General features: G+C 42.1%; 3 protein-coding genes across 5 annotated transcripts; 1 reads left to right on the top strand and 2 right to left on the bottom strand.

The window, feature by feature from the left end:
- Positions 1 to 324: 324 nt before the first annotated feature.
- Positions 325 to 10,598, top strand: pacsin1a (protein kinase C and casein kinase substrate in neurons 1a). 2 transcript variants are annotated; one of them, XM_084679936.1, is made up of 11 exons: positions 325 to 574; positions 1,539 to 1,665; positions 3,153 to 3,309; positions 3,442 to 3,677; positions 4,571 to 4,726; positions 5,729 to 5,904; positions 6,242 to 6,259; positions 6,918 to 7,038; positions 7,125 to 7,240; positions 7,394 to 7,587; positions 7,991 to 10,598. In XM_084679936.1, the coding sequence occupies exons 2-11, from the start codon at positions 1,606 to 1,608 to the stop codon at positions 8,098 to 8,100; spliced, it is 1,344 nt and encodes a 447-aa protein (XP_084536062.1). In that variant the 5' UTR covers positions 325 to 574; positions 1,539 to 1,605; the 3' UTR covers positions 8,101 to 10,598. The 2 variants fall into 2 exon arrangements, with proteins under 2 accessions (XP_084536062.1, XP_084536063.1); XM_084679937.1 differs by lacking the exon at positions 6,242 to 6,259.
- Positions 10,599 to 10,782: 184 nt separating this feature from the next.
- On the bottom strand, positions 10,783 to 15,371 carry LOC146252110 (SAM pointed domain-containing Ets transcription factor-like). The gene is made up of 5 exons (XM_084680923.1): positions 15,175 to 15,371; positions 13,048 to 13,469; positions 12,032 to 12,277; positions 11,723 to 11,857; positions 10,783 to 11,609 (listed from the first exon to the last, which is right to left on the bottom strand). The coding sequence occupies exons 2-5, from the start codon at positions 13,454 to 13,456 to the stop codon at positions 11,431 to 11,433; spliced, it is 969 nt and encodes a 322-aa protein (XP_084537049.1). The 5' UTR covers positions 13,457 to 13,469; positions 15,175 to 15,371; the 3' UTR covers positions 10,783 to 11,430.
- A 3,037-nt stretch (positions 15,372 to 18,408) lies between these two features.
- On the bottom strand, positions 18,409 to 23,783 carry LOC146252109 (protein ILRUN-like). Of its 2 annotated transcripts, none has more exons than XM_084679592.1 (5): positions 23,347 to 23,783; positions 22,010 to 22,164; positions 21,715 to 21,912; positions 21,183 to 21,508; positions 18,409 to 20,654 (listed from the first exon to the last, which is right to left on the bottom strand). In XM_084679592.1, the coding sequence occupies exons 1-5, from the start codon at positions 23,502 to 23,504 to the stop codon at positions 20,619 to 20,621; spliced, it is 873 nt and encodes a 290-aa protein (XP_084535718.1). In that variant the 5' UTR covers positions 23,505 to 23,783; the 3' UTR covers positions 18,409 to 20,618. The 2 variants fall into 2 exon arrangements, with proteins under 2 accessions (XP_084535718.1, XP_084535719.1); XM_084679593.1 differs by lacking the exon at positions 23,347 to 23,783 and adding an exon at positions 22,870 to 23,307.
- Between the last annotated feature and the right edge of the window lie 193 nt (positions 23,784 to 23,976).

The following is a 23,976-nucleotide window of genomic DNA, read 5'->3' as shown; positions in this document are numbered from 1 at the left end:
ACAGTAAACAGTGGTGCTTGACTAAGTGCTAGAGGTCCTGCCTGGTTGATGCTGAGGCAGCCCTGGCTGTCTCCCCCTGGAGTCACGACTCATCACACAGGGTACAAAATGTTCTCCAGTCTAGGCTAAGACGAGTACCCAATCACTCACAGGTCATTGTAAACCGCAGCAGTGACAATGAAGGGGTACACTATTTTTCGAAATGGTCTGTTTCTAGGAGACCATAACATAGATTATTTATTTGTTTTCAAGCTCCTGTTTGTTTTCAAACAAAACCAACCATTGCTATACAGACTGTGTTTCCTGCATACCAGGGCTGTTTCGGTTCTATCTGTCACACTACTGTAGCTCTTCTCTTTGTTGTTGAAGATTTGTGTCAGGCTAGGTCAATCTGTTCACAAGACTACCCATCTGTGAATCCCTCACTCAGGATTTAGTCTCCAGCACATTGTAAAGGAGCACATTCACCTGGTGCACTAGTCCTTGTGACACTGCAACCAGACTCTGAGTCAGCAGGATGCCTAGTATGAATAGGCTGGAGAAATCCTTCATCTCTCAGAGCTACACAGATGAGGTGCAAAGTCTTCTGTTGTGATCTAAGTGGTTATTTTGTGCTGTTTAGAAAAATCTCAGAGGTTTGCTGGAATATAAAATACATCTTTATTGTACATCTAAAAAGTCAGAGGGTATAGATATAGCTTATAGCTAGTGTCTATACTGTAGCTACTGTTGGTATTTTGTGCTTGTGTCTAGTGGTGCTTGATGCCTGGAGGTGCTGGTAATAGAGTTCATTGAAAGTGAAGAGGCATTAGTCATGGCCAAAATGGATTAGCTTTCAATTAGAGCTCAATACAAGAATAGTGGCAAGCAGTCTGTGATACTTTATTCTTAGTGGTAATAAATCGACCCACCGTCAGATTAATAGATACAAATCGTTGTTCATCTTGGAGGAAACCCAGGAGCCACTATATTTTGTAGACAGCTGAAAGTTTTTCGAAATAATTGCTGGTTTAATCACATTGTTGAAGAACATCTATAGCCATGTGTACATTTTGATGTTTGTGACACAACAGGAACTCGGGCTGAACCATTATCAGTCAAACATTTGAATAATGTGTGTGTGTTTGCGCACACGTGTATGTTTCAGTGGGGGAGCTTTTTGCTCTGCTAGAAGCACAGGGTGAAGCTGCAGTTGCTGTGGTCTCTTTGCTCTATTTTCTGGTACACTGAGTGTAAGATGCCCTTTCTGTTCCCTGGGGACACAGTGCCGTTTGCATGGGGACGATGACTATTTTTACCTCATTATTAGAGCTGTCTGAAGACTTCAACTGAGTGCTTTCTTCAGTACTTTCTCTGACTAGCTGTTGTAAATACATTGTCTCTGAGGCCCACTTAGAGTTAATGCTATGGATGTTGAGAAATGAGGACCACTCTTGTACTTCTATTTCAATGTTGTATTTCTATCCATTCTTTATCACCCATTTCATTTTTTTCTTTCTTTTCCAACCTCTGTCTCTATCACTCCCTCTCTTTTTCAGTGCATGAAGAATTCAGCTCTGCTGCAGACACGTTTAGTCTTTAGCGTGCTTTGCCATATCAAGGAAAATGTCAGTCTCCTACGATGAAACCTCTGCTGCTGACGAGGCCATGGACAGCTTCTGGGAGGTACAGTAACAGCATCCGTCTGTGGTGTTCATGACACCTAGCAACCAATTCCTACACATGCAGACACACACACTTGACCTTACTTGATTTGAACCTTCTAAGTCATGATACGTACACAAGACTAATGTCAGAGGGAGTTAAACCTTCTAGTTCCCTAGATCATGAAAGGGTATGTGGGTGTCACTGGTTAAGCAAATGTGCTGTTGCAGAAAACCCTCTCACCAATTAGTGTTAATGAATTCTAGTAGCACAGAGTCTTCTTTGTGTCTTCGTATGAGCCCAGAGACAGAGGCTCCTAGTCATCAGCCTCTCAGAGGCTGTCTTTCAGACCAGGCACCTGCCTCTGACCTCTGAATGAACAAGCCCTGACCGGAGTATGCCGCATCTACTGAAAATGACTCATGTTTATTAGTCAATGGTCAACTACTTAATAACAACAACCACGTACATATATCTATTTTTATTTTTATTTTATTTTTTCACCACAAAGAGGGAAAAACATATCACCACAGTTTGCTGATAACATTTGCACAAACTGAGGAGCACAGGTGTGTGGGTGGATTTTTGTTAAAGACCCAGTCCACCGGTCTGTTGTTGCCAGTGCAACCAGGTGACCTGTAATTGAATACCCCTGCCCACATAAACATACACACAAGCACCTGTGCCACAACATTCTCATATTCTTCTGTTTCATTTAGATTCAGACAGTTAAACCTGTCTCTCAGTAGACTGTTTGTCCCTCTTACACCTGCTTCTTCTTTCATTGTCACCCAGCTTCTACTCAGCCCTACCTGGCTTACCCAGAGGGCAGTCGGATTTGTGTTTGTTGATCATGTGGACAGTGTCTGTTGACCATGTGGACAGTGTCTGTTGACTGTGTTTGGACAGGGTCTGTTGACTGTGTTTGGGTTGTGTCTGTTGACTAGGATGGTGTCTGTAGTGAAGTCTGTGTCTGTATTCCTGTCTCCACCCCGCCCTGTCAGTGTCCCATCCATGAGAATCTGTCCACTTGCATTAGAGCATAGAAGAGGATTATAGCAGTAACAGTGCGGACCCCCCTCTGTCCCACACACATACACATACACACACAAAGCCTCTGCCATTGCATAACTACACATGCACAGGCACGAGCCATCATCCCCTTCCCCCTCTCTCTTCATGCACCATGAGCTCACGCCCCCTGCAGACACTGAGGGGGAGTAGCCTCAGTGCTCCATACAGCTTCATTAAGGTGGTCTTTCTTAAGGTGGAACAGCCGAGTTAAAAATGTATCTTATCTTTTTTTTCCCCATCTCATTTTAAATAATGTGTTATGTAGGTGTATGTGATTATTGATAAATTCATATTAAAGTTAAAATATAGCCTAAAGTAAGAACCCCCCAAAAATATATAATATATAAAAGATAAGACATAAAAAGCAACCAACTTTATCTCAGCCTTACACCTTGAAGTGAAGTTTGCCTAGACTAGTCTGTGGTCTGCTGCAGGTGGGGAACTACAAGCGGGCTGTCAAGAGGGTTGATGATGGCCACCGGCTCTGCAATGACCTCATGGGCTGCCTTCAGGAACGTGCCAAGATAGAGAAAGCTTACGGTGACCAGTTGACCGCCTGGTCAAAGAGATGGAGACAGCTCATCGAGAAAGGTCAGCATTTGGGAGGGGAGAAAGCCATTCAGAAGGAAACTCTGCTTACTTCTGTAGGACAGTTTCAATCATGATATTTATAACCAAGCTTTTAACACCAAATTACCCCAATGTATCGTAACCTGATTACAGGGCCTCAGTATGGCTCAGTTGAGCGGGCCTGGATAGCTGTGACGACGGAAGCTGAGAAGGTGAGCGAGTTGCACCAGGAAGTGAAGAACGGTCTGATAAATGAGGACCTTGAGAAGGTGAAGAACTGGCAGAAGGAGGCCTACCACAAGCAGATGATTGGAGGCTTCAAGGAGGCCAAAGAGGCCGACGAGGGCTTCAAAAAGGCCCAGAAACCATGGGCCAAGAAGCTCAAAGAGGTAAGAGACAATACATCAGACAACAAGATTTCTAGTGCCTCCACATTACAAACTTTTGAATAATTTAGTCTTTTGGTTGCCATTATTGACAGTTGCATTTAAAATACAATGTACAAACTATGAAAAGAAGAATCATTTGGACTGTGGAGTACTTGGCTGTCTCCCTGATTGACGTTAGAGACAACAGTCTTTAATTGGTGGTTAAGCATCTGAAAGGCATTTTGGATGTCAGTCAGTTTGGCAATAGCAGGACTGGTGCTGTACGGTGCAGTACAGATTAATGTTGACGCACTGCTTGTTATGGTGTAGTACAGAGTGGACCCAAAAGCAGCACAGATACAATTAGGTGATTTAATGGGTGTAGTCCTGAGTTGTGGTCTTGTTTGGTGAATCAGCGGGTCAGCAGGCAGACAAGAAAACAGGTTTACAGAAGGCAAGTGAATCAAGCAATGCTTGAGGGTCAAAAGCGCATACTACCACAGTAGCTGTGACAACGATCTGACAAGGAGTGGTTGTAAAGTCGGGTTGAAGTATGCAGGATGATGAGGTAATGGGCGGCAGGTGTGTAGGGTCTCGGCAGGATGATACAGGAGAACCAGCAGGGGGTGTAAAAGGCACAGGGACCAGGCCGCGGCCGTAACACTGCTGCTAAATGGGTTTACAGTGGCCATCATCCGACCACTCCTTTCAGGGGTCATAAACCAATAAACTATTTTGCTTAAATTAAATATCTAAAGCTAGCAACATAGATTACCAATAACTGACAAATCCCACGTTGGAGAGTTAGTTAGCCCCTAATACTGTCTCAGTGGAGTAAGGAGTTTTTTCCCAACTGGTAACCTCTGTGTGTGTGTGTGTGTGTATGTGTGTGTGCATGTGTATGTGGTCCACAGATGGAGACGGCTAAGAAGACATACCATATGGCCTGTAAGGAGGAGAAGCTGGCCGCCACCCGAGAGGCCAATGGGAAGACAGAGGCCTCTGTCACAGTAGACCAGCAGAAGAAACTCCATGAGAAAGTGGACAAGTGCAAACAGGATGCGCAGAAGGTGAGAGAGAGAAAGAGAGAGACTCAGTTCATCAGTCAATCAATGGACCAGAGGGTAGTGTGCATTGGCAGTGTACTAAGTACACCATGTTTCATTCTGGCTGGGTATTATTTGTTTTTTGTTGTTGTTTATAGCTGTAGTGAAATTAATCTGTGAAAAAGTCCTTTAAAAAAGGAACTGGTATGTCAGATTAATGCTGTGCACCACAGATTATCAGGCACTCTATTCATGGAAGTCTGGTAACAAGAAGAGCAGATTAGACTGGACCAGGGAGAGGAAGGTGCTTACACACACTCACACACACTCACACACACAGACACAATGCATAGCTAGAACATGGACACACAAATTGAGTTCCACTTACAGAGGTCCACAACATCCTCTTTATCCTGGTCTCTGGGACTATTTGATTCCTCCTGAAATGCATTTTATACTTTGATATCAACAATTCATGTTGTTCAGGACTTCTATTTTCCAGTGTTATGATGTTTTTAATCGGAGGAATGATGAGCGTCATTAAACTATCAACATCTAGTACTTGGTGGTCGAATGAATGAAGTGGGTTGGTTACAGAGTGGCTTACTGGGGTAAACATACGAAGATAGTGTGCATGGAATATTTACTTCTTGGCCACAGCATATAGGAAGCATATTCATATTACCTTGACAGTATCCTAACTCATCAACGTCTTGCGATTATACTGTATCCTTGCTGCCTCCTGTCTGACTCGAGAAAAAGAGGCCTCAAGTTATATATGGACCTTGTATGATGTTTACTATGTGACCTATACCCGGGACAGAGAGAGGACTCTCACACACAGAGAAACTCACCCTCTCATCCATGTAACAGTATATGTACAGTACCAGTCAAAAGTTTGGACACATTTAAATGTGTCCAAACTTTTGAGTGGTATTTTATGTTTGAAATCCAATATGTTTTGGATGTATTTATCTTCCCACCAGCCCAGCATTCATGCTTATCTGTGTGCCTCTCCTCCTACAGGCTAAGGAGAAGTATGAGAAGTCTCTGGATGAGCTGAGCAAGTGTACCCCTACGTACCAGGAAAGCATGGAGCAGGTGTTTGACCAGTGCCAGCAACATGAGGTCAGAAGGCTGACCTTCCTCAAGGAGGTGCTGCTGGACATCAAACGCCACTTGAACCTGACCGAGAACCAAAGGTCAGCCTTCTGGTACCCTAGGAACTTGCAAGATAGGGGACAGAGGAAACTCTTGTTTCCCTACTCTCATCACATTACTCAGACACATACAAGCCACACACAAGACACACATCCTCCAACCACTCTCATCCGGCTCCCTGTTTACTTACAGGAAACCATTTACCTTTATTTATCTTCCTGTCCCACACTCTCATCTCGTCCTCACACCCTAGAATCATTTCCATAATATTACTTTAGAAAGAATTGAATTAGCTCTGAATATGTTTATGTACTGCCCCACAGTTCATTAAAGTTCCAATACATTTAAACAATAATTATTTTTCCTTTCCTCTTTCAGAGACACAACATCAATTAAGTAATGACATTTCTGCCAAATTAAATATTGTCAGAGTGAATGCTTGTCATATCACATTAGCACGTGATGCTGAGCCTGGAGACAGGGTAGCTATGGAGTTCATTCAAGTTGTTCACAGGATCTGCTTAGCGCGGCTCGAAGGCTGTTTATGTGTTTTATAGAGTGAAGGTGGAACACTAGCCTTGCTGGTAAGTCGTAAATCACTCAGAGACAGGGAAAGGGTGAGCTAGCATCCAGCAACATATGCACCCGTTTCCTCTTCCTACCCACTTGCCAGAATAGCCACAGTGTTAAGCAGAGAACCAGCACAATCTCTTGGAATATTTAATGTGTGCTTTGAAGGTTCCTGGTATATAATATACAATCATACATGATCCATATCCGTCATCTGCTGAGGGATGTCAATTTGATATTTCCTTTAGTGTTTTTGGTGCCACCTTATGGTGGAATGCTTCCAATCTACCTCATGTTTACCAAGTCACAACAATAACATATGTTGACTGACGGTATATTGATTGAGTCTTCAGCACTCAACCCAATTCTTAGTGCTGGAACTTCACACAAAAAAACATCAGGACCGTAAGAGGTGGTGTTTTGGCGTAATGTCTGTCCTTGTCTCACTGCCTCCCCATTCTGTCCTGTCCTGTCCTGTCCTTAGCTATGGCACAGTGTACAGAGAACTGGAGCGCACTATCCTGGCTGCCAACACACAGGAGGACCTCAAGTGGTTCAGCAACAACCATGGGCCCGGCATGCATATGAACTGGCCCCAGTTTGAGGTATGCCACCATGACCCAACACAGTCCCTGTTAAGAAGTCTTCAGTGACAAGGCTGTAACATTGTGACTCAATCTTCCCCTTCCAGGAGTACAACCCAGACCAACCCAATGCTGTGGCCAAGAGGGAGAAGGTTAAGAAACCTGACGGCGCTCCGCCAACCCCCAGCACTGACCATGTGGCTACCCCCGGTGATCGCGGCAGGTGAGAGGACATGCCCCAACAACCCACTCATACAGCCAGACATAGATACACACAACCCAGGCATATACAAGCACAGTTTTTGTCACTCTGCTAACTTATTCTTTCCTTTTTTTCCCTTCTTACTCCTCATGTGTGTCTTCTTTGCTCCTGCAGTGTGAGCAGCTATGAGAAGAACCAGGCCTACTCCACTGAGTGGTCAGATGACGAGCAGCCTGCCACCAACTCTGGCAATGAGAACGGAGGAGGGAACTCTTTCGAGGAAGACGCTACCTCTGTGAAAGGGGTCCGCATGCGTGCACTCTATGACTATGATGGGCAGGAACAAGATGAGCTCACATTCAAAGCAGGTTTGGACACTCCTCCCTTGAGAATTTGGTTGCTCACCTGCTGGTGGTTGGGGAAAATAACATTGATAAAAAGGGTTTTCAGCATTAGTGTCTGCAAGCATAAATCTCTATAGTGCGGCTAGGAATGATGACATCATAATGATGGGTTAAACACATTGACTGTGCTCACAGGAAGCATCACACTCTGTTTCTATTCGAAGCCCCTCAATTCCCTAAGGATGATAGTAATCGTTAGTCTGTAATAGCCTCATGCTACTGTCATTCGCAGCACCTGCAAGCTATTTTCTCTCTGGCCCTCTTGCCATTGACCCTAGGGACTGTTTTAAAGACAGCTCAATATGCTGAAGCCCATCTGATGTTGTGACACAGCAGTCGATGAACTAAGAGGTGTTGTTCTCTGCAGGTGATGAGCTGACCAAGACTGAGGATGAGGATGACCAAGGCTGGTGCAGAGGTCGCCTAGACAGCGGCCGGGAGGGACTTTACCCAGCCAATTACGTTGAGCCTATCTAATTGTCCTGGTGGATGAGGACATGGCATTGGAGGCAGCTCGAACTGTCCCGTCCAATCGCACTGCACATAGCCAGAGACTTAAGAACACATCCCTCGCCCAAAAGATGCGTCAAGCAGTCTTGCCTAAATAAGATCTTAGTAAAGTAAAAGACAATATATCGGTATATAGTTATCCAGTATTTGGGGTGGGTGGACTAAACATTTAAACAGGAGCATTTATTCCAGTATGCACACACTCAAGCTTAACATGAAGACAATGCAGGGACACATTTCGCTTATCCGTATTCAAAATGATGCAGCTGATATTACAGTTTTGCAGTACTTTCAGCTATGATAGTGGGAAGATAATGTTACCAGTTTTACCAGGACTAGCTACTCAATCTGCATTGTATTTACAGTATATGATGACATTTTTGTGTAGCATTTTTAATGCTGTGTGTGTTCAGTCCTCATTCTTACATTGGGAATGCTGTGTAATATTTAAAGTACCACAAAAATGTATTCTATATTTTTGTTATTTTCATTTTTTGTGATTTGGTCTGACCCCCTCCTCTATTGTGTGCAGTGCTATGTGTTTTATCTGTCTCCAAGCTAGCTTGCATAGCAGCATGTGCTATGCAACAAGCATTCCCTGAATCCCCTGGCCATTGTAAGGCCATACGATGCTCCAATTCACTTGGGTTCCAGTGTAGAGGACATAGCACAGTTCAACTGTAGGTACAGCATTGGAAAATCACGGCAAGCTTGTGTCCTCCTCCTACCAGGAAGTGGAATGGGTGAATAGATTTTATTTTTATTCCCATAGCCACCCTTTTATCACCACATGTTATCATCAGTTGAAAGGTTTCATACATATCTACAGTGATCTGATGGCAGAATCCCTGTATCGTAGGGTCAATAGGCATGGTCTTATTACCAGCTTGTTTTGATTTGATCCATCAGCGATGACGGAGAAAAACTTTACTGGTCAAGCGATTTATCTAGGCAGGGTTTGATGGGAAACTACGAATTCTCAGTGAGGGACGGACAGGAGAGGGACCTCTGTGCCCTGTGTTCATGTTGGGTGAGAGGGGCTAGTGGAGCCATGCTGATGTTACTGTGCTGCAGATTTGTCCCCCTGTTGGCAGCCTCTCCAACAGGACATGAATGTACTAGTGTGGGGCCCTGGAAGAGGACATGTCTTCCACCAGACGCGGAGTCTGTCGTTGAGTGCCCTACCTAGCTAACACCAGTCATGTGGCCCATTCCCCTGCTGAGCCAAAGAAAGTCCCAACACCATCAAACCTACATACAGTAACCTCACACACGCCATCAGCTGTAGAACGAGCCTAAGAGAAGATCAGATTATTGCTGCCCAGTCCACTCAAGATCCACCTTAAACAAAACACGGGGTCATATAGTCACCACCAGCAATGTACTCAGTTTAAGCATCACATGGTTATATATATGCCTAAACATGTTCCCTGCTTTAAAGTGACTCGCAGGAAAATCCGAATATGCCTGCTCAGAGACAAAACAGATGTTGCCCAGGGCCAATGGCATCTGACCTTCTCATGGAATGATGAGTGAGATGGTGAGACAGAAACATCCTTTACAGTGGAGATATCTTAGATTAGGTCTCTTTCAGTTCCATTTGACTGTGGCGAGATGTGTTTAGAAGATGTTTTCAGAAGAGAGGTCACCAGGTTAGGGTTTCACTGTAGAGAACACATCACCAGCCCACAAGTTATGTGTCTTAGTGTAAGCTGTCCAGCCTAGCAAAAACAACTCATTGAAATATCCAATTTTGTCGACCATACACACACACGCGCAAGCCTGCACAGATAAAGTACACGTACACATGCACACACATACACACTTGCATAAACAGACTCACAAATGTCTACTGTAGATATTTTGCAGGCAAACATCTTTATCATCCAGTGTGTATGAGTTGTGTAAATGTAAAGAAAAAAAAAGAAAAAAATGCAAGGTATCGAATACTAAGACAATGTAGTGTCATACATGTTAATGTGTTGCAACAAAATAACAGCAATGGAAAACATAAAAATAGTAAGTACCATATTGTATGAATTTCACTGCAATTGAATTGTCAATGTATCATATAACGGCGCGAAGTTATCCCACGCTGTGAGATTTGTATATGATGATGTAATTTAAAGATTATATTCTATTGTAACTGTACAACTGTGTTGAGTTGAAATGGAAACCTAACTACGTTGAGGCAGTAAAAAGGTGTATATGTAAATGCTTTTTTATGTTGATTTTCTCTTCCTTATGCACACAAGGGGGCAACAGCTCATGTTGTGGCAACCCTATATTAGCGGTCTAGAAGATGTATGTATGTTCATAGTTAGTGATGTAATTTTATCTCCTAACTGGTGTAGTGCCTGTTCATCTTAATGTAACAAAAGGTTCATTTAAATATGCATAAAGATGATTATGGTTATGATACTAATGATAGTGATGAAAATCCTGGATCAAATTTGTTGTGATGGTGTCAATATTGCAATATTGGTTTGAAAGGGGAAAACAAGTTTGTTGAAAAAACAAACAAAATGTTTGGTGTCTTTGTGTGTTTTTTGTGTGGAATGTTAATGTGTAGTTTGGGAACTAATGGTATATCATCAATGAAATAGTAGGAGTTGAACCCCTGTTCAGATAAAACGTTTTTCGGCTTTTCAATTTTATTTAAGAAACATGTACAAACATAGGGCGGGAAGGTAAAGTGGATGCAAATATATTTTAGTCTTTATAACATTACAAATCACACAAAAGAAGAAGAAAATCTATTTGAAATGCCATTTGTTGCATGCACAGTTAAACATTATGGCCGATTTTCCCAGACATGCATTTAGCCTGGTCTGTGAAACTGGGCCTATACTTCTGTATGGAGTTGTGTTGGGCTATACAGTGTACATTCAATCCTGTAGCATGGCCTTGACCTTTGTGGATATTAAATATTGGAAACACCACTGCATCTGACCACATTCAAGGCAAACTAATATCCACCTATTTATGCAACTATTTGTAAGAATGTGAGAGTGCAAGTTGTGCAATAGGCAGTCTATATATCCTTAGCCAGCAGGAGAGCACTTTATCCTCACAGCCCTCTTTTTAAATAGTTCTGTATTTGAGGGGATGAAGGATGAACAGTTGGGTGCATTTCACTATGTGTTTCTAAATCTACATTCACTGAAATGGCACATGCATGACACAAACAGCAATCATAGAGAGTCCAAATGCACCGTCTTACCAGACCCAGTCTGTTTTGGCTTGTCTATTTTGCTCTCATCAAAGCCTCCCTCCTCAGATAACCTGGTCTCAACATCATACAGGTTTAACAAACTGGTACACCAGCCTCTGAGATACATCTGGCTTACGTATGATGCCCTTCTTGTAGTACTGTCGTATGGAGCGACTCAGCTTATCATAGTTCATGGCTGGACGGTTCTTCCGGATTCCCCATAACCGGGCCACATGAGCAGAATCCTCGATTTTGAAGATTCCTGTAGATAACACGATATGCTTAGAAAGCACCCAGAGTACCCTGACAATGTACAGAGTAGGGACCCTGGGCCCACCCAGGCCTCGCAGACAGAGTGGTCCCGCCCCTCCTCACCTTTCTCCTTGTTGAGCCAGCGGATGGAGCGTCCGTAGTTGTGTGGCTTGAGGAGCAGCTCCCGCAGGAACTGCCACAGGTGGATGGGCTGGCTGGAGCAGCATGAGTCTGCCTCAGGCCACTGCTCATTTGCACCTTCACAGGAGGGAGAGACACATCAGGAAACACAACGACCAGAGAACATTAGACATCATACAGGCCTAGGCCTATGTAGAGATAGCATTCATAATGTTACAAAGTAACTGATCAATGTGGTTGCAAAAGCATATTAACGACAACAGAACAGGCGATGCTTAGCTTAGCACTTACCATTGATCCTGTCAATTCCGGTTGAGAAGCGATCCTTCATGCATGCAGCTGATCTCCAGATGTCCAGATGAGCGTACAGCATATCTCCACACTGCAGCGAGCGCTGCCTGAAGTCCTCCTCGGTCATGGAGCACAGGTCTCTCCCGCTGAGCTCTTGGTACTGCCTGCCCACCTGGGGGAGTCTGTAAAGGTGCTCCGTCCACAGCAGCCACTTCTGCACGTGCCCACTGCTCCACTCCATGGGCTCTGCGGATGGAAGAATGCATGCATATGTTTTCTTTAGTCCATCTTATTATCAGATGTAATGACAGTCTTGTTTGACTCGTCATTCTCGGGTCAGTGTGAGATGATACTTTATAAGCCATTCACTGCATGTCTATACACTGAATGGCAATGGAGGGAACAGGTGTGTTATAACAAAGGAAGATATTCTTCCTCCTTGCTCTGTGTAAGCTGTTACTCAAGCATGTCAAATTGTAAGAATTGATACGTGAAGACTACCATTGCAAGCTGTCTGTCGAATGTTTTTGGGAACAGTTTCCTCATCTCTTTCGTCATCAGTAAACATAAATGCCATGTTTCCATGTTTGTTTTTTTTTAGAACTGAAGATGATGGATGTACACAGTACTCTGTTTACACTATATTGAAGCCTCTCTGCATGGTTCCTAAGAAGCGTGAGACGGTAAGTTTGTGTGATGCAATGTCAACAGAAGGACCATTTGCACAGGGCGGGAAAGCCCCAGACACTGTCTCTCTGTTACTGTCAGCCAAGCAGCAGGTGCATCAGTATAACGACTGCATGAAACATGTGCCTACTGACCTTTACTGGCTTGTTTGCTTTGCTTTGAGTAGGATTTGACATGTGGTTGCAGGAATAATGACATTTTCAGCTGTAAAAGACTACCAAACCCCTAACTCTACTGAGCTCCGTAAATCCTTTAAGAGCTTGCCAATCAACAGTTAGTCTGATTGATGGCTCTCAATGGCAGCATAAGATGTGAGAACTTTTCCTTACCTGGGGTGATGTTGAGTAGTTTGCAAGCAGTCTCGATGTCCTTCATGACCTCTCCTACCACCATAGTCTGGACCTGCTCCAGAGAGCGCTCCTCCAGCTGGCCCTCCAGCCCAGCAGAAGAGCCCATGGCCTGGGTCTGGCTGTTGACCACTGGATGCTGCTCTGGGGCCCTACATGCTGGTAGTGAGCAGGGTGTTGTGGCCTTCAGTCGCCAGGAGCTGTCATCATTCAACAGTGCATCCCAGTAAACTCCCTGCAAGCTGCGCTCTGGCGCCCCCGGCAGGCCACGGGGCGGTTTGATGTCCTCCTCTTCATCCTCCAATGCCCTGAGCATGGCAGTGGGGGGGGTACTGGAGTAGAAGGGAATTTGTGTGGTACTGCCCACTCTGTCAGAGTCTGGACTCCCCATGACCGCTAAAATACTGAGGAGAGAAAACATGGCTCTCATCAACCTCATAGAAAATTGTATGTTTTAGGCACAGTAAAAGATCATTTTAGAACAAGACTCGTAACAAAACATTATTTGTCTTTTTCTTAAATCCGTCGTACGAGTATGAAGTATTCTCCCTGAATGTACATTATAAATCTACTGTCCATTTATAAGATGTCCTTCCAGACAGTACTGTCTTTATACTGCACTGGAACCAGACCCTTATGCCCAAATATTGAAACAGAAGTAATCCTAAGCAAACTTGACATTTCATCAGTCTTGTTTGTTCTGTTGATACCACCTTTGAAATATAGCATTTACCAATCTCCTTTCATGAACACTGGATTCAAAATACTGTCGTAGGGTAGTATATTTGAGCACTTGTTTTAGCCTCATTTTAAAGCTCTGGGTTAAAGGTGAGGTGTAGGTAGGTAGGAGACATGTCAATTGTACTTTAATTGATTCGTACTTAATATACCATCTTAAAAATGGTAAACTGCTCAGCTATCTTGGCTCGTCAGGATTGATTGGAAGTTAATCGGAAATTGAAGCATGCAGCTCCCCTCCCAGAGTTTAAGACAAAGGGTGGAGAAAGTTAATATTCTATTCTGTGTCTGGAGTAAGTAAAAGTGGAGTGACTCAGAAATGGAGTGGTATTGTATAGTGTGACGTCAGAATTGCGTGACACTAGTTGTGAACATTGCATTCTCTATTGTTTTGAACACAAAACTGTCATGACCATGGGCATGTCACCTAAAAATCTCCAATCTGCCTATATGTGTAGACAAGATGAGTCATCAAGCACTCAATATGTGTCACTGTTTTCAGTTACTCTAGTCCCTGCGGCTTGAGTTTGACAAGCAACAGTCTCTACAATCTCATTTGATAGACAGCTGCCAGTGAAATTGTCTGCCATAAAATGTACCTCTGTTGTTATTGTATGTGAAAGTAGATACATTCCACAAAACCTGTTTTGTATGAAGGACTTTGGGGATCAACAACCTCTGTATAATGCTGAGATGCGGTTTTGGAATGAGGGTGTGGCATTCCTTGGACAAGTGCAAATCATAAGTAAGTTATAACAGGGAAGTTAAGGTTCATATTTATGCAACCTTCAAAACCTTGAAAAAAGAGTGTGTGTGTCTGTGCGTGTGTGTATATATGTGTGTGTGTGCTGACTTTAAAACAGTAGCAGAAGTTACGTGAAAGCAAAGCATTGGCAACAAATAGTGACATATCCTACTGTATGCACTCTGTTTAACAACTTACAGATAACATTGATCGAACAGATATTAGAAGTATTCAGCTGCTCTGAACACAGTTTAGTCATTCATTACTCATAGCATTCCCTTACAATTCACACAAAAGGAGTACTAATGCACACCTATTTGTATATACACCTGTTCCGACTGTATTTATTACCACTATAAGTAATGTTATCATGTATGTTATTGTATGTTATTATACATTCTTGTACAACATAGGTGAGTGTATGGTTTTTGGTTAATCTATATAATGACATGTTATTTTATTCCTATATACTGTGTATACACAATAAGTCTTGATTATTCCACTTGAGGCATTGGTTTACAAATAGATTTGTGTTTCCCCATTGTGGCTATTACAGGTTTCCTGAATCACAAAACAGGTTCAGAAAACCTCCCCATGAGCTACCTGTGTTCCCACTGTGGCCTTACCTGTTCGGAATCTTTAGGAGTAGTGGTTAGAGCTGCTGAACTGCTGTACTTATCCTATATCACTCAGCCTCTGAAGTCTTCCAGGGTTCCAACACCAAAGATCGGTAGAGGAAGTCCCTCACTTCTGATGTGTGTGCTCAGGCTTGCACAGGTAATGATGGCCCTGGGGTGGGAAAGGGTCATTCAGTTGGACGGTATGCCTCCGGCAGCACTGTATCTGACACCTTAGGCAGGTTGGAGCACTGTCTGCAGCTTTGAGATGGCTTTGTCTGGTTGATCATAGGCTAGAGTATCTGGACAACTGGCTCACAGCTAAACCTGTGGTAAAAATCTGATCATGCTAGCATATCAATGCCAGAGGAGGAGGTGTGTCCAGCAGAGAATGTTGCAATGCTTGCCTCATTAAAACTTAGTAACAGGTCATATTCATAAGGTAAACAGTGAACAATAGATTGATGAGAACAAACCCCCACATACACACACACCTCCCCCTGGTATCTGTTACTATTGATAGCTTCAGAGGTAATTAGGGTTCCTCCGGTAGGAGAGAACCTATTGTATTTATTCGTTTTCTTCTTATTATTATTATTATTATTAATCTCCTTCTCCTTGCGCCACAATGACTCAACCTGTTATTGGTAACACATTTTCTAATTTGGCACATTGATACTAGATTCAAGTGGGTACCCCCACAACAAATATGGGACACCTTTGACTGTAGGGGGCGCCACAGGCCACGCCCTAAAGTCAGATTTTCAAAGTGATAGCTTTTCCACCCCAGTGCTCCAAATTTTCTGAAACTTTGTGTACACTCCTCATTTCTCATGGGGGACAAAAAGCCTAGTGGACCCATAAGGTCTGCCATGATGGATTTTCCTTTACAGTGAAAACTTGGGGAAATCTTTAAAATGCCTCTCCTCTTACACCAAAGATGCAATTGACTTGACATTTTGTACGCATGTGTAAAATTGATGTCTTAATATAGGGTGAAATGGAATAAGAAATGCAATTCAAAATGGCTGAAAGGGGTGTATTTATGTAAATATACATTGCCACAATATCTTTGTGTCAATAAATGAAATATCATTTTGACTGATGGTTTTTCAAACCTAATAGGGTTCAAGTGCCTCCCAGATGCTTCCCAGATGCTTCCCAGGTGCTTGATAGCCTAGGTCAGTGGTTCTCAACCTTTTTTCAGTGATGTACCCCTTGTGAAATATTTTTTCAGCCAAGTACCCCCTAACCAGCGCAGAGCATTTTTGATTGAAAAAAAAATGTATAGGCCCTTATTCACAGTTATGTATTGTAACGGATGCCATTGTAACAGATATGTTCAGGGCATGAACAGGCACAACTCATGGGTGGGTTTTTGAATTTGCTCCTGCAGAAGACAATGAAACAACAAATTGCCATCTTATTTTCTCTCTCTTTGCACCTCAGCTTCCCTCAAGCAATACAAAATGTAGTGTTCATTCAACATTACATCACATATTCAATGCACACTAGCTACTAGCCAAGAGTTATTCAAATTTGACAAGAAAACATTTACCAAATTAATGTTAACATCACGCAAAACTATATCCAGAGGAGATAACAGTGCCACCTACAGTGTACATGTTTATAATATTTTGCCATTTATCAATGTGTTGGTCATATTTATACCAACAAGATGTTACTGTAATTGGATACACAAGATCTTATGTTCCTCAAATTGTGAGATCTTGGCCAAAATTAAGACAAGAAATTGTTAGATAAGGGTTATTTAACCCTCTCTGCACTTTCCATTCAAATTAAAGAAACAATGCTCAACTTCAAATGTAACATAAAAGGTTGTGTGACAGCTACAGGTGTAAGTGCAAATATTTAACAGAAGAGCAATGTTTGTGCAGTTCTATTGAACTATTCTAAAGAGCTACCATGTGTCTACAAAGATTAATTATCATATGAAAATGACATTTCCTTCATTTGCCTTCTTTATCTTACAAAACTTAATTTACATTGCATCTTCCTGTCTTCAGATTTTCCACTTTCTTCACGACTACCCAAGCTATGGTCTTTCTGTGTACACTTTATTATGTTTATTTATAAACCCCATATGTTGAAATGATGATTGAGCAGAATTCCCTGAGGCAGTTTATTTTCTTTCGTAGAACATTTAACCAGTTGACCGTCAGCCTAGTAGCACAGTATTCACTGACACTGAACACTGAAAAAAGTGAGTGAGTGGATACACCCACCCTGTTCACAGACTGGTCACATTTTTGTCAATAATCTTTTGCCTTGGGAGTTTTACCTACATCGCTAAGCAAAAAAAGGCCAAAAAAGGCAGCCTCAAAAACATCCATATTCATTTTAGAAACTAGGTAGTTGATAGTTGAGATAAATAGTAATCAACCACAGAGTGACTGATGGCCAAAATTATTCCATGAAAAGCCCCTACATTTGTCACAGGGAATTGAATAACTCATGGTGGGACAGGAACAAACCCCCACTGACATTCAAGCCCATAACTTAAGTTTAAGGCCTTTGGATTTAAGACTTTATTGACTTAATAAAAGCACATGCTACAGTTGTTGAATGCCACGCAGACAATTCATTCTTGATATCCAAAGCACCCTAAGGATTTTAAGGAAACAAACTCAGCAACCTCTAGCATGACAATGCCACCAGCCATACTGCTCGTTCTGTGCATGGTTTCCTGCAAGTTAGGGATGTCAGTGTTCTGCCATGGGCTGCAGAGAGCCTGGATCTCAGTCCCATTGAGCATGTCTGGGAACTGTTGGATTGGAGGGTGAGGTTGATGTTGTGCCATTACACCCAAAAATGTTCAGGAACTTGCAAGTGGTGGAAGAGTGGGTAACATCTCACTGCAAGAACTGGTAAATATAGTGCAGTACATAAGATGCACTGCAGTATTTAATGCAGCCGAAAATGCACCAGATAGTTACTTTTCATTTTGACCCCCCCATTTTTTGTTTAAGGACACATTATTCAATTTATGTTAGTCACATCTCTGAAACGTGTTCAGTTGGTCTTAGTTGTTGAATCTTTTTACGTTCATACAAATATGTACATGTTAAGTTTGCTGACAATACAAGCAATGGAAAGGGACATTACATTTCTGTTTTTTTGGGGGGCTGGATTTATTTACATCATATACATGTTGTTTAGTAGCACTACTAATTGGGTATTTCAGAATGTAGTATGCCGATTTCAATGTAAGATTACAGAATCTTCAAGACATCAAAGCATTTTAATCTCCTGGATTGCACACACATCCAATGGAACAGGTGCTGTATCAACTAAAAACAAACTTTTATTGTGAATTACAAAGAACAAGGACACCATCTTTTTTTTATTCAGTGATAATTTAATCATACAAACAGCCATTCACTCGGAAAAAAGCTTTCGTATCTTCTCTCTGACTCACTAGTCTTCTAAATGTCCTGTTGTAAAACTCTGAAGTTACACTCTAACACCATCTGATCCATCCAGCACAAAGACTTCAGAAAACAAATGAGCATCACAAATGATACAGAATTCAACCAATTACAGAGTGTCAGACTGTAAACAAAAAGAGAAGAGCAGGAGAAGATAAAGCAGTGTATACCTTTTATGACGAGGAGAAACAATGTTCTTTAGCATTGCAAATGCAATAACATGGTCAGTGACATACCAAAAGCCAGCAGAGGCAGGTGTAAAATATGAGAAGGTGTGGTTTTGGCGGCTGCAATATTGTCCAAGTTTAGTCATCCCTGGGGCCAATTGTTAGTTTGCAGACGTTATGTGCCCAGCCAAAAAACGGTGGACATAGGTCACAAAACCAGGTGTTCAAAGTCAATAACTGTTGATAAAGAAATAAAATCTAAATAGCCTCCAAGACATTATAGCAAAGAGAACTAGACACCACAATTATATAAAAATCTAATGACTCAGTGCAGAGATCAGTCCGTAAGTGCAAGGAATTGTACACATTCAGAAACTAATCCTATAGAAAACATTGACTAGACAGTCTCTTATTCTATGATTTGTATGGGTGTTTTTCTACATTTAATTGCCTGAACAAAAGATCAACTTCTGATTTCAGACGTCATACAGGAAATATGATAAATGTTCAAGAACCTTGACATTAAGCCAAGCCAGAAGACACCAACAAGTACATGTCAGTCCAAGTCATCTATAGAACGTCTTTGGGAAGATTAAAATAAGATGTGTAACATTTTTCTACATTCATCAAATACATTCAACTGAGGATGATAAAATGTATAAATTTAATTAATCAATGGCACTGTATAGGGATACAAATGTGCTATCATTTGCAATATTGCAGAACTCCGACCAACCAATAAAGTGTTACTGTTTGTAGTTTCCCCTCGAGTTTGGCATGGGTCTGATCAGATGTTGCTCTCCAGTGGACAAATGCAACATTACATCTCAGACTGCAGGGTAATCTTTGTTAGCCTGGGAATCAGACAAATCTGCTGGCTCATGTTTTATGTGCTCTTGCAGGTGGGTCTGGGTATCCTCCCATTCAAACAGACTTCCCTCCAACCAGAATCTCGTCAGGTCAATCACAATCGTTCATCCGATATGGGGTGGGTTTAATATGATGACTGTCCAGAGAAGAGACGTTTTTGTAAACAACCAAGATTACGTTGTGTTGCATCGATCCAATTCTATCTAATTGCGTCCAGAGGCATTTTGGTCTGCTCCCGTTGATAACAACCCTTGGAATCAAAAACGAATACCAGAACCGTTCCTATTTGCAAATTGTTTCGCAAATGCGAGGCAAATTTGAGTTCTAATATAATCAATGGTAAAACATGGCAGAGAATGCTGTAATCATTCATACGCTTTTAAATGGAACTTGCTTTATATTGATAAAGTAATCATACATCATTTTTTAAGGGTTTATCTGGTCAAATTTGGAAAGATTACTTTGTCTCCTCTTCTTAACAAGTATACACCATGAAATTACAATAAAAGGTTAAGATAAGATAGAACTCAAACGTTTAGAAATCAGATCTGAAACTAGAGGATCAGAAGGCAAAAAAATGGCTCTTAGTCTCTTTCAGGTTGCACAACAGCACGCACACATGCTCAAACACACACATCCACGCTTCTCTCATCACTGTAGTCTTTACTGCAATCTGACAACTAAAAAACAAACTAAATAAAGATCAGAAAAAAAAATTCATCTCTTTCTTCTAAAAACATCCATAGCACTCATTTTAACTTAGCATTCACACATGCATACGCTGGATGTAGGATGAGCTTGAACGCTGGGAACAGAGCAGCCTCGCCTGCTTCAGTGGAGGGGGGCTTTGCATAAGTGTCAGTATGAATCTCAGTAGTCTCCATCAGCACCTGATAATGCCTCCTTCCTCAATAGTTGGTGTGACTCCAGGGGCACAGTGCTGCTTGACTGGGACCATTCCTGTGTTTCAAGACTGCCCGAAAGGATAGGGTCCGTGTAAACCCTGTGGGTGAGGAATACAAAATAATTATAAAGAAATACACAACTTCAGAGACAGCCATGTTTCTCAATATTAGTTTTGCCTGTTTGGTCTGCACTTTTTTTAAGTCCAAAAAAACAGTAATATTGCTAATGCTAATTTGTCCCCAATATCACAACCATTTGCAAAGCCCCTTGCTCAACTCACATTGAAAATAGCTTGCTACTGGCATTTGCAAATGTATACACATTTGTTGGGTAGTTTTAGACAGCCCTTTAATATCAGGATAGCATTCTGGATCTCTATTTTTGTGCAAGACTGGTTTGCAGGCCTGGACTGGAGGACTGCTCTCACATCAAATAATTAGCAGTGGGTCATGGGTGTGTGAAAAGAATCAATTGCTAGATTGAGAGTTGTGGTGGTCATTTGAATTTCCTTTCTTAAGAAGTCTTTCACAAATTTATCAAATAAACTTTTAATAGAATAATTCACTTTTTAAATAGAATAATCATTGATTCATAAACAATAATGTGGGCAGTTGTTGCTCCATACCTGGTTGTAAGTCACTACTGATAGGTTGCTTTGGAGGCCGTTTGATGCTATATTGACAGAGTTGTGTGACAGTCCATTTTGCTCTGCTTGCATTGGGTTGGGGGCACCATCCCAGGTATCCCCAGGGTCCTTGTAACCGCTGTCCTCATGAAGACTGTTGTCATGGCTGCCAGAGTGCTTGCTCTTCTGTGGTGAGGCAAACGGGTTGTAGTCTCCTTCCAGGTTGCGGTGAGGCTGGGTGTTGAACTCGGCCTGAAAGGAGGAGAGCTGTTGCGTCACTCCCAGGAGGCCTCCCACCTCCACGCTCAGGATCACCCAGATCACATCTGTGGAGGGAAAGCAGCTTTAACACCACCAGGAACACACAGCATTGTCTCAAGCAGATTATGCAAACAGATCTGGATTATTTTAGCCAATTAAAAAATGTCTACAAATCCACATGAATCATTCGTGTCAGGGCTCAGGTAACATTTTAGTTATCAGCGGACCCCCCCCCCCTCCAAAAAAGAAGACTGTTGGAGAAGTTCCTCACCCCCATAGAATAGGCCTGTGGCTGTGCACATCCTCCACTGGCCCTGGTACATCCCTGGAGCCACAGGGCTCCGCATCTGTACACTCACGTCGGCCATCTCCTGGGGGTCTAACGAACGCACCATCACCATGTTCACGTGACCAAACTGGTCCCCTCCAACATACTTTAGACACACCCCGGGAGGCCAGGACTCTGCTCCTGAAAGAGACAGCAGGGTATCCATCACAGTTCAGATGTCAAAAGTACTGTTAACCGTAGGTATCACAAGGTTGTATTGGGAATCAGTCCAACTAACCTGTGTTCTGTATTCTCCAGGTCTTTGTAAATGGTGTATCAGGGGGCACCGACTCTCCCTCCCCGATTGTCACATCCTCCACAAAGGACATGCAAGGGGCATTGATGTTGGGGCTCTCAAAGTCATAGTAGGCTCCAATTGCTGCTTGTAAGTTCCTAGGAGCGCGGTGACAAAAGGGAAAAAAACAGCACGACAACTTTAGTCTCAGCTACATAGTCTCAAACGGTCGAGATGAACAGACTAAATCATATATTGATAAAGGCTAACTTACAGGCTTGCTCTTATCCAAACATTTTATTCATTTTAATAACCCTTACTCCCTCACAAGATTAATACTTAGTTGCTTTTGATAGTGCTTTTGTCGATACTGGAGTACATGTTGACGGTTTACGCACTGCCCGTGAAACTTGTAAGCACTAATTCTAAGTTTAGCAACTCCATTACTTAGCTTACCCCAACACGTCACATGACAACAAATCATGGCCTTCTACAAAAAAAGATAATTCATGTTCATGAAAGCTAACTGTAACTACAACAATCACGCATATAAAAGTAACTACATACATAAGCAAATACATCTACGATGTAGTTAGATGACTCGTATGCCAAATATTGGTTACTTATTTATGTTTGAAAGGCCAGAACAATGAGACAAATATTTCACCTGCAACATCGTTGTTGTTGCGCTAAATTGTTACATAATAAACCGACTTCGGGACACGAAGGTTTTTTCAACAGATAGCAATCAAATGACAGATTTGACCGTTAATAATTGCTAAATAAACATGACAGATTTTTCTATCAAATTATTTGCAAATGAAAGGCCGTGCCAGTAAACTAACCTAGCTTCCAGTACTTACCCGTCAGCCCACACAGCCATCATCAGAAAGCTAAAGTTTATATTTCGTAACACACCTCACATTTCCTCTTTAAAAGGCAATGTATATTGGCTACCTAACAAATTCCCTTACACAGTGAATATACACTTGCTGTATTAAACATGAATAGAGAACTAGCAATAAATCATATAAGTAAGCTATAAAGCCTTATATAATTATGCTAGTGGATATAGCTAGTTGGTAGTTAGCTCTAGCGCTCAAGCACTGCCACATCGATAGCTAGTTAGCAAGATTGCAGTTGCAGTACACCCCTTTCCAGAAACAAACATGCTGATAGTATTTTTGTGTATTAGCTAGCCACAGAGTCATGTTGTTGTTTACGAAAATATAAGAATTTAGCAAAATCTGTAATCCAGTTAGCTGTATATACATCACATTAGCAACATTAAACTCTGTCGGGCCCAGGAACAACCAGGGCGCCGCAGTCCCCGGACTCACCAATTAGTCATATCAAGGAAGAACGCGCATCCTGCGGGATTCAGTTGAAACCCAAGCAGTCTCTGGAACTCTGATATGAGAATATCTTTATCGGTAGTGCCCATGCAGCTGAATTTCTGCATTAGCTCTGGGTCCAGGTCTAATTCCATGCCCTCCATCGTGGATTTCCCCGGACAGAGACAGGGGTAGCTATAATAATTTAGTCCGAGGCCTCAACCTGTCATAACAAACTCAACAACAACCCAAACGCGCATGACTGTCACGGAGATACGTGACTTTCGTTTAAGGTAACTGGGCCTCTCCCCGGTACACCTAGTAGATTGCAGTGGTTTGCGGCGGAACTGTCCATAAAGTGCTGTTGTTCGGCAAAGGAACATGTTCAAGAGGGTTAGGACAGCAACAAAAGAATTGCGCAATACGCAGCGTTACATGAAATAGCTTATTAATATATTTTGCTAAAGCAGTAGGCCTACTTACCTTTTGGCGAACTTTAAGGCCGTATTACCATCTACAATGTAAATTCTACATGGTTTTTGTGGTCAGTATAACCTACTCTACAAAATAGATTTTATTGTGTTTGTTTGAACTTTTTGGTAGTAAATAAGACAAATAAGTTGAAAACAAACATGA

Source organism: Hypomesus nipponensis, chromosome 18 (genome assembly GCF_054491055.1).
Source record: "Hypomesus nipponensis isolate SF chromosome 18, ASM5449105v1, whole genome shotgun sequence".
Lineage (NCBI taxonomy): Eukaryota > Metazoa > Chordata > Actinopteri > Osmeriformes > Osmeridae > Hypomesus > Hypomesus nipponensis.
Note: the sequence above shows the minus strand (reverse complement) of the source record. Positions and strands in the feature narration are given on the sequence as shown.

Excerpts from the sequence above, each read along its gene's own strand:
- LOC146252109 (XM_084679592.1), bottom strand. The coding sequence starts at position 23,504 with ATGGAGGGCATGGAATTAGACCTGGACCCAGAGCTAATGCAGAAATTC. Across the intron at positions 22,165-23,346 it reads TTCCTTGATATGACTAATTG|GAACTTACAAGCAGCAATTG; the intron begins GTGAGTCCGGGG and ends CCGCGCTCCTAG. Across the intron at positions 21,913-22,009 it reads CTGGAGAATACAGAACACAG|GAGCAGAGTCCTGGCCTCCC; the intron begins GTTAGTTGGACT and ends TGTCTCTTTCAG.
- LOC146252110 (XM_084680923.1), bottom strand. The coding sequence starts at position 13,456 with ATGGGGAGTCCAGACTCTGACAGAGTGGGCAGTACCACACAAATTCCC. Across the intron at positions 12,278-13,047 it reads ACTACTCAACATCACCCCAG|AGCCCATGGAGTGGAGCAGT; the intron begins GTAAGGAAAAGT and ends TTCCATCCGCAG. Across the intron at positions 11,610-11,722 it reads CTGGCTCAACAAGGAGAAAG|GAATCTTCAAAATCGAGGAT; the intron begins GTGAGGAGGGGC and ends TGTTATCTACAG.
- pacsin1a (XM_084679936.1), top strand. The coding sequence starts at position 1,606 with ATGTCAGTCTCCTACGATGAAACCTCTGCTGCTGACGAGGCCATGGAC. Across the intron at positions 1,666-3,152 it reads CCATGGACAGCTTCTGGGAG|GTGGGGAACTACAAGCGGGC; the intron begins GTACAGTAACAG and ends GGTCTGCTGCAG. Across the intron at positions 7,241-7,393 it reads ACCCCCGGTGATCGCGGCAG|TGTGAGCAGCTATGAGAAGA; the intron begins GTGAGAGGACAT and ends TTGCTCCTGCAG.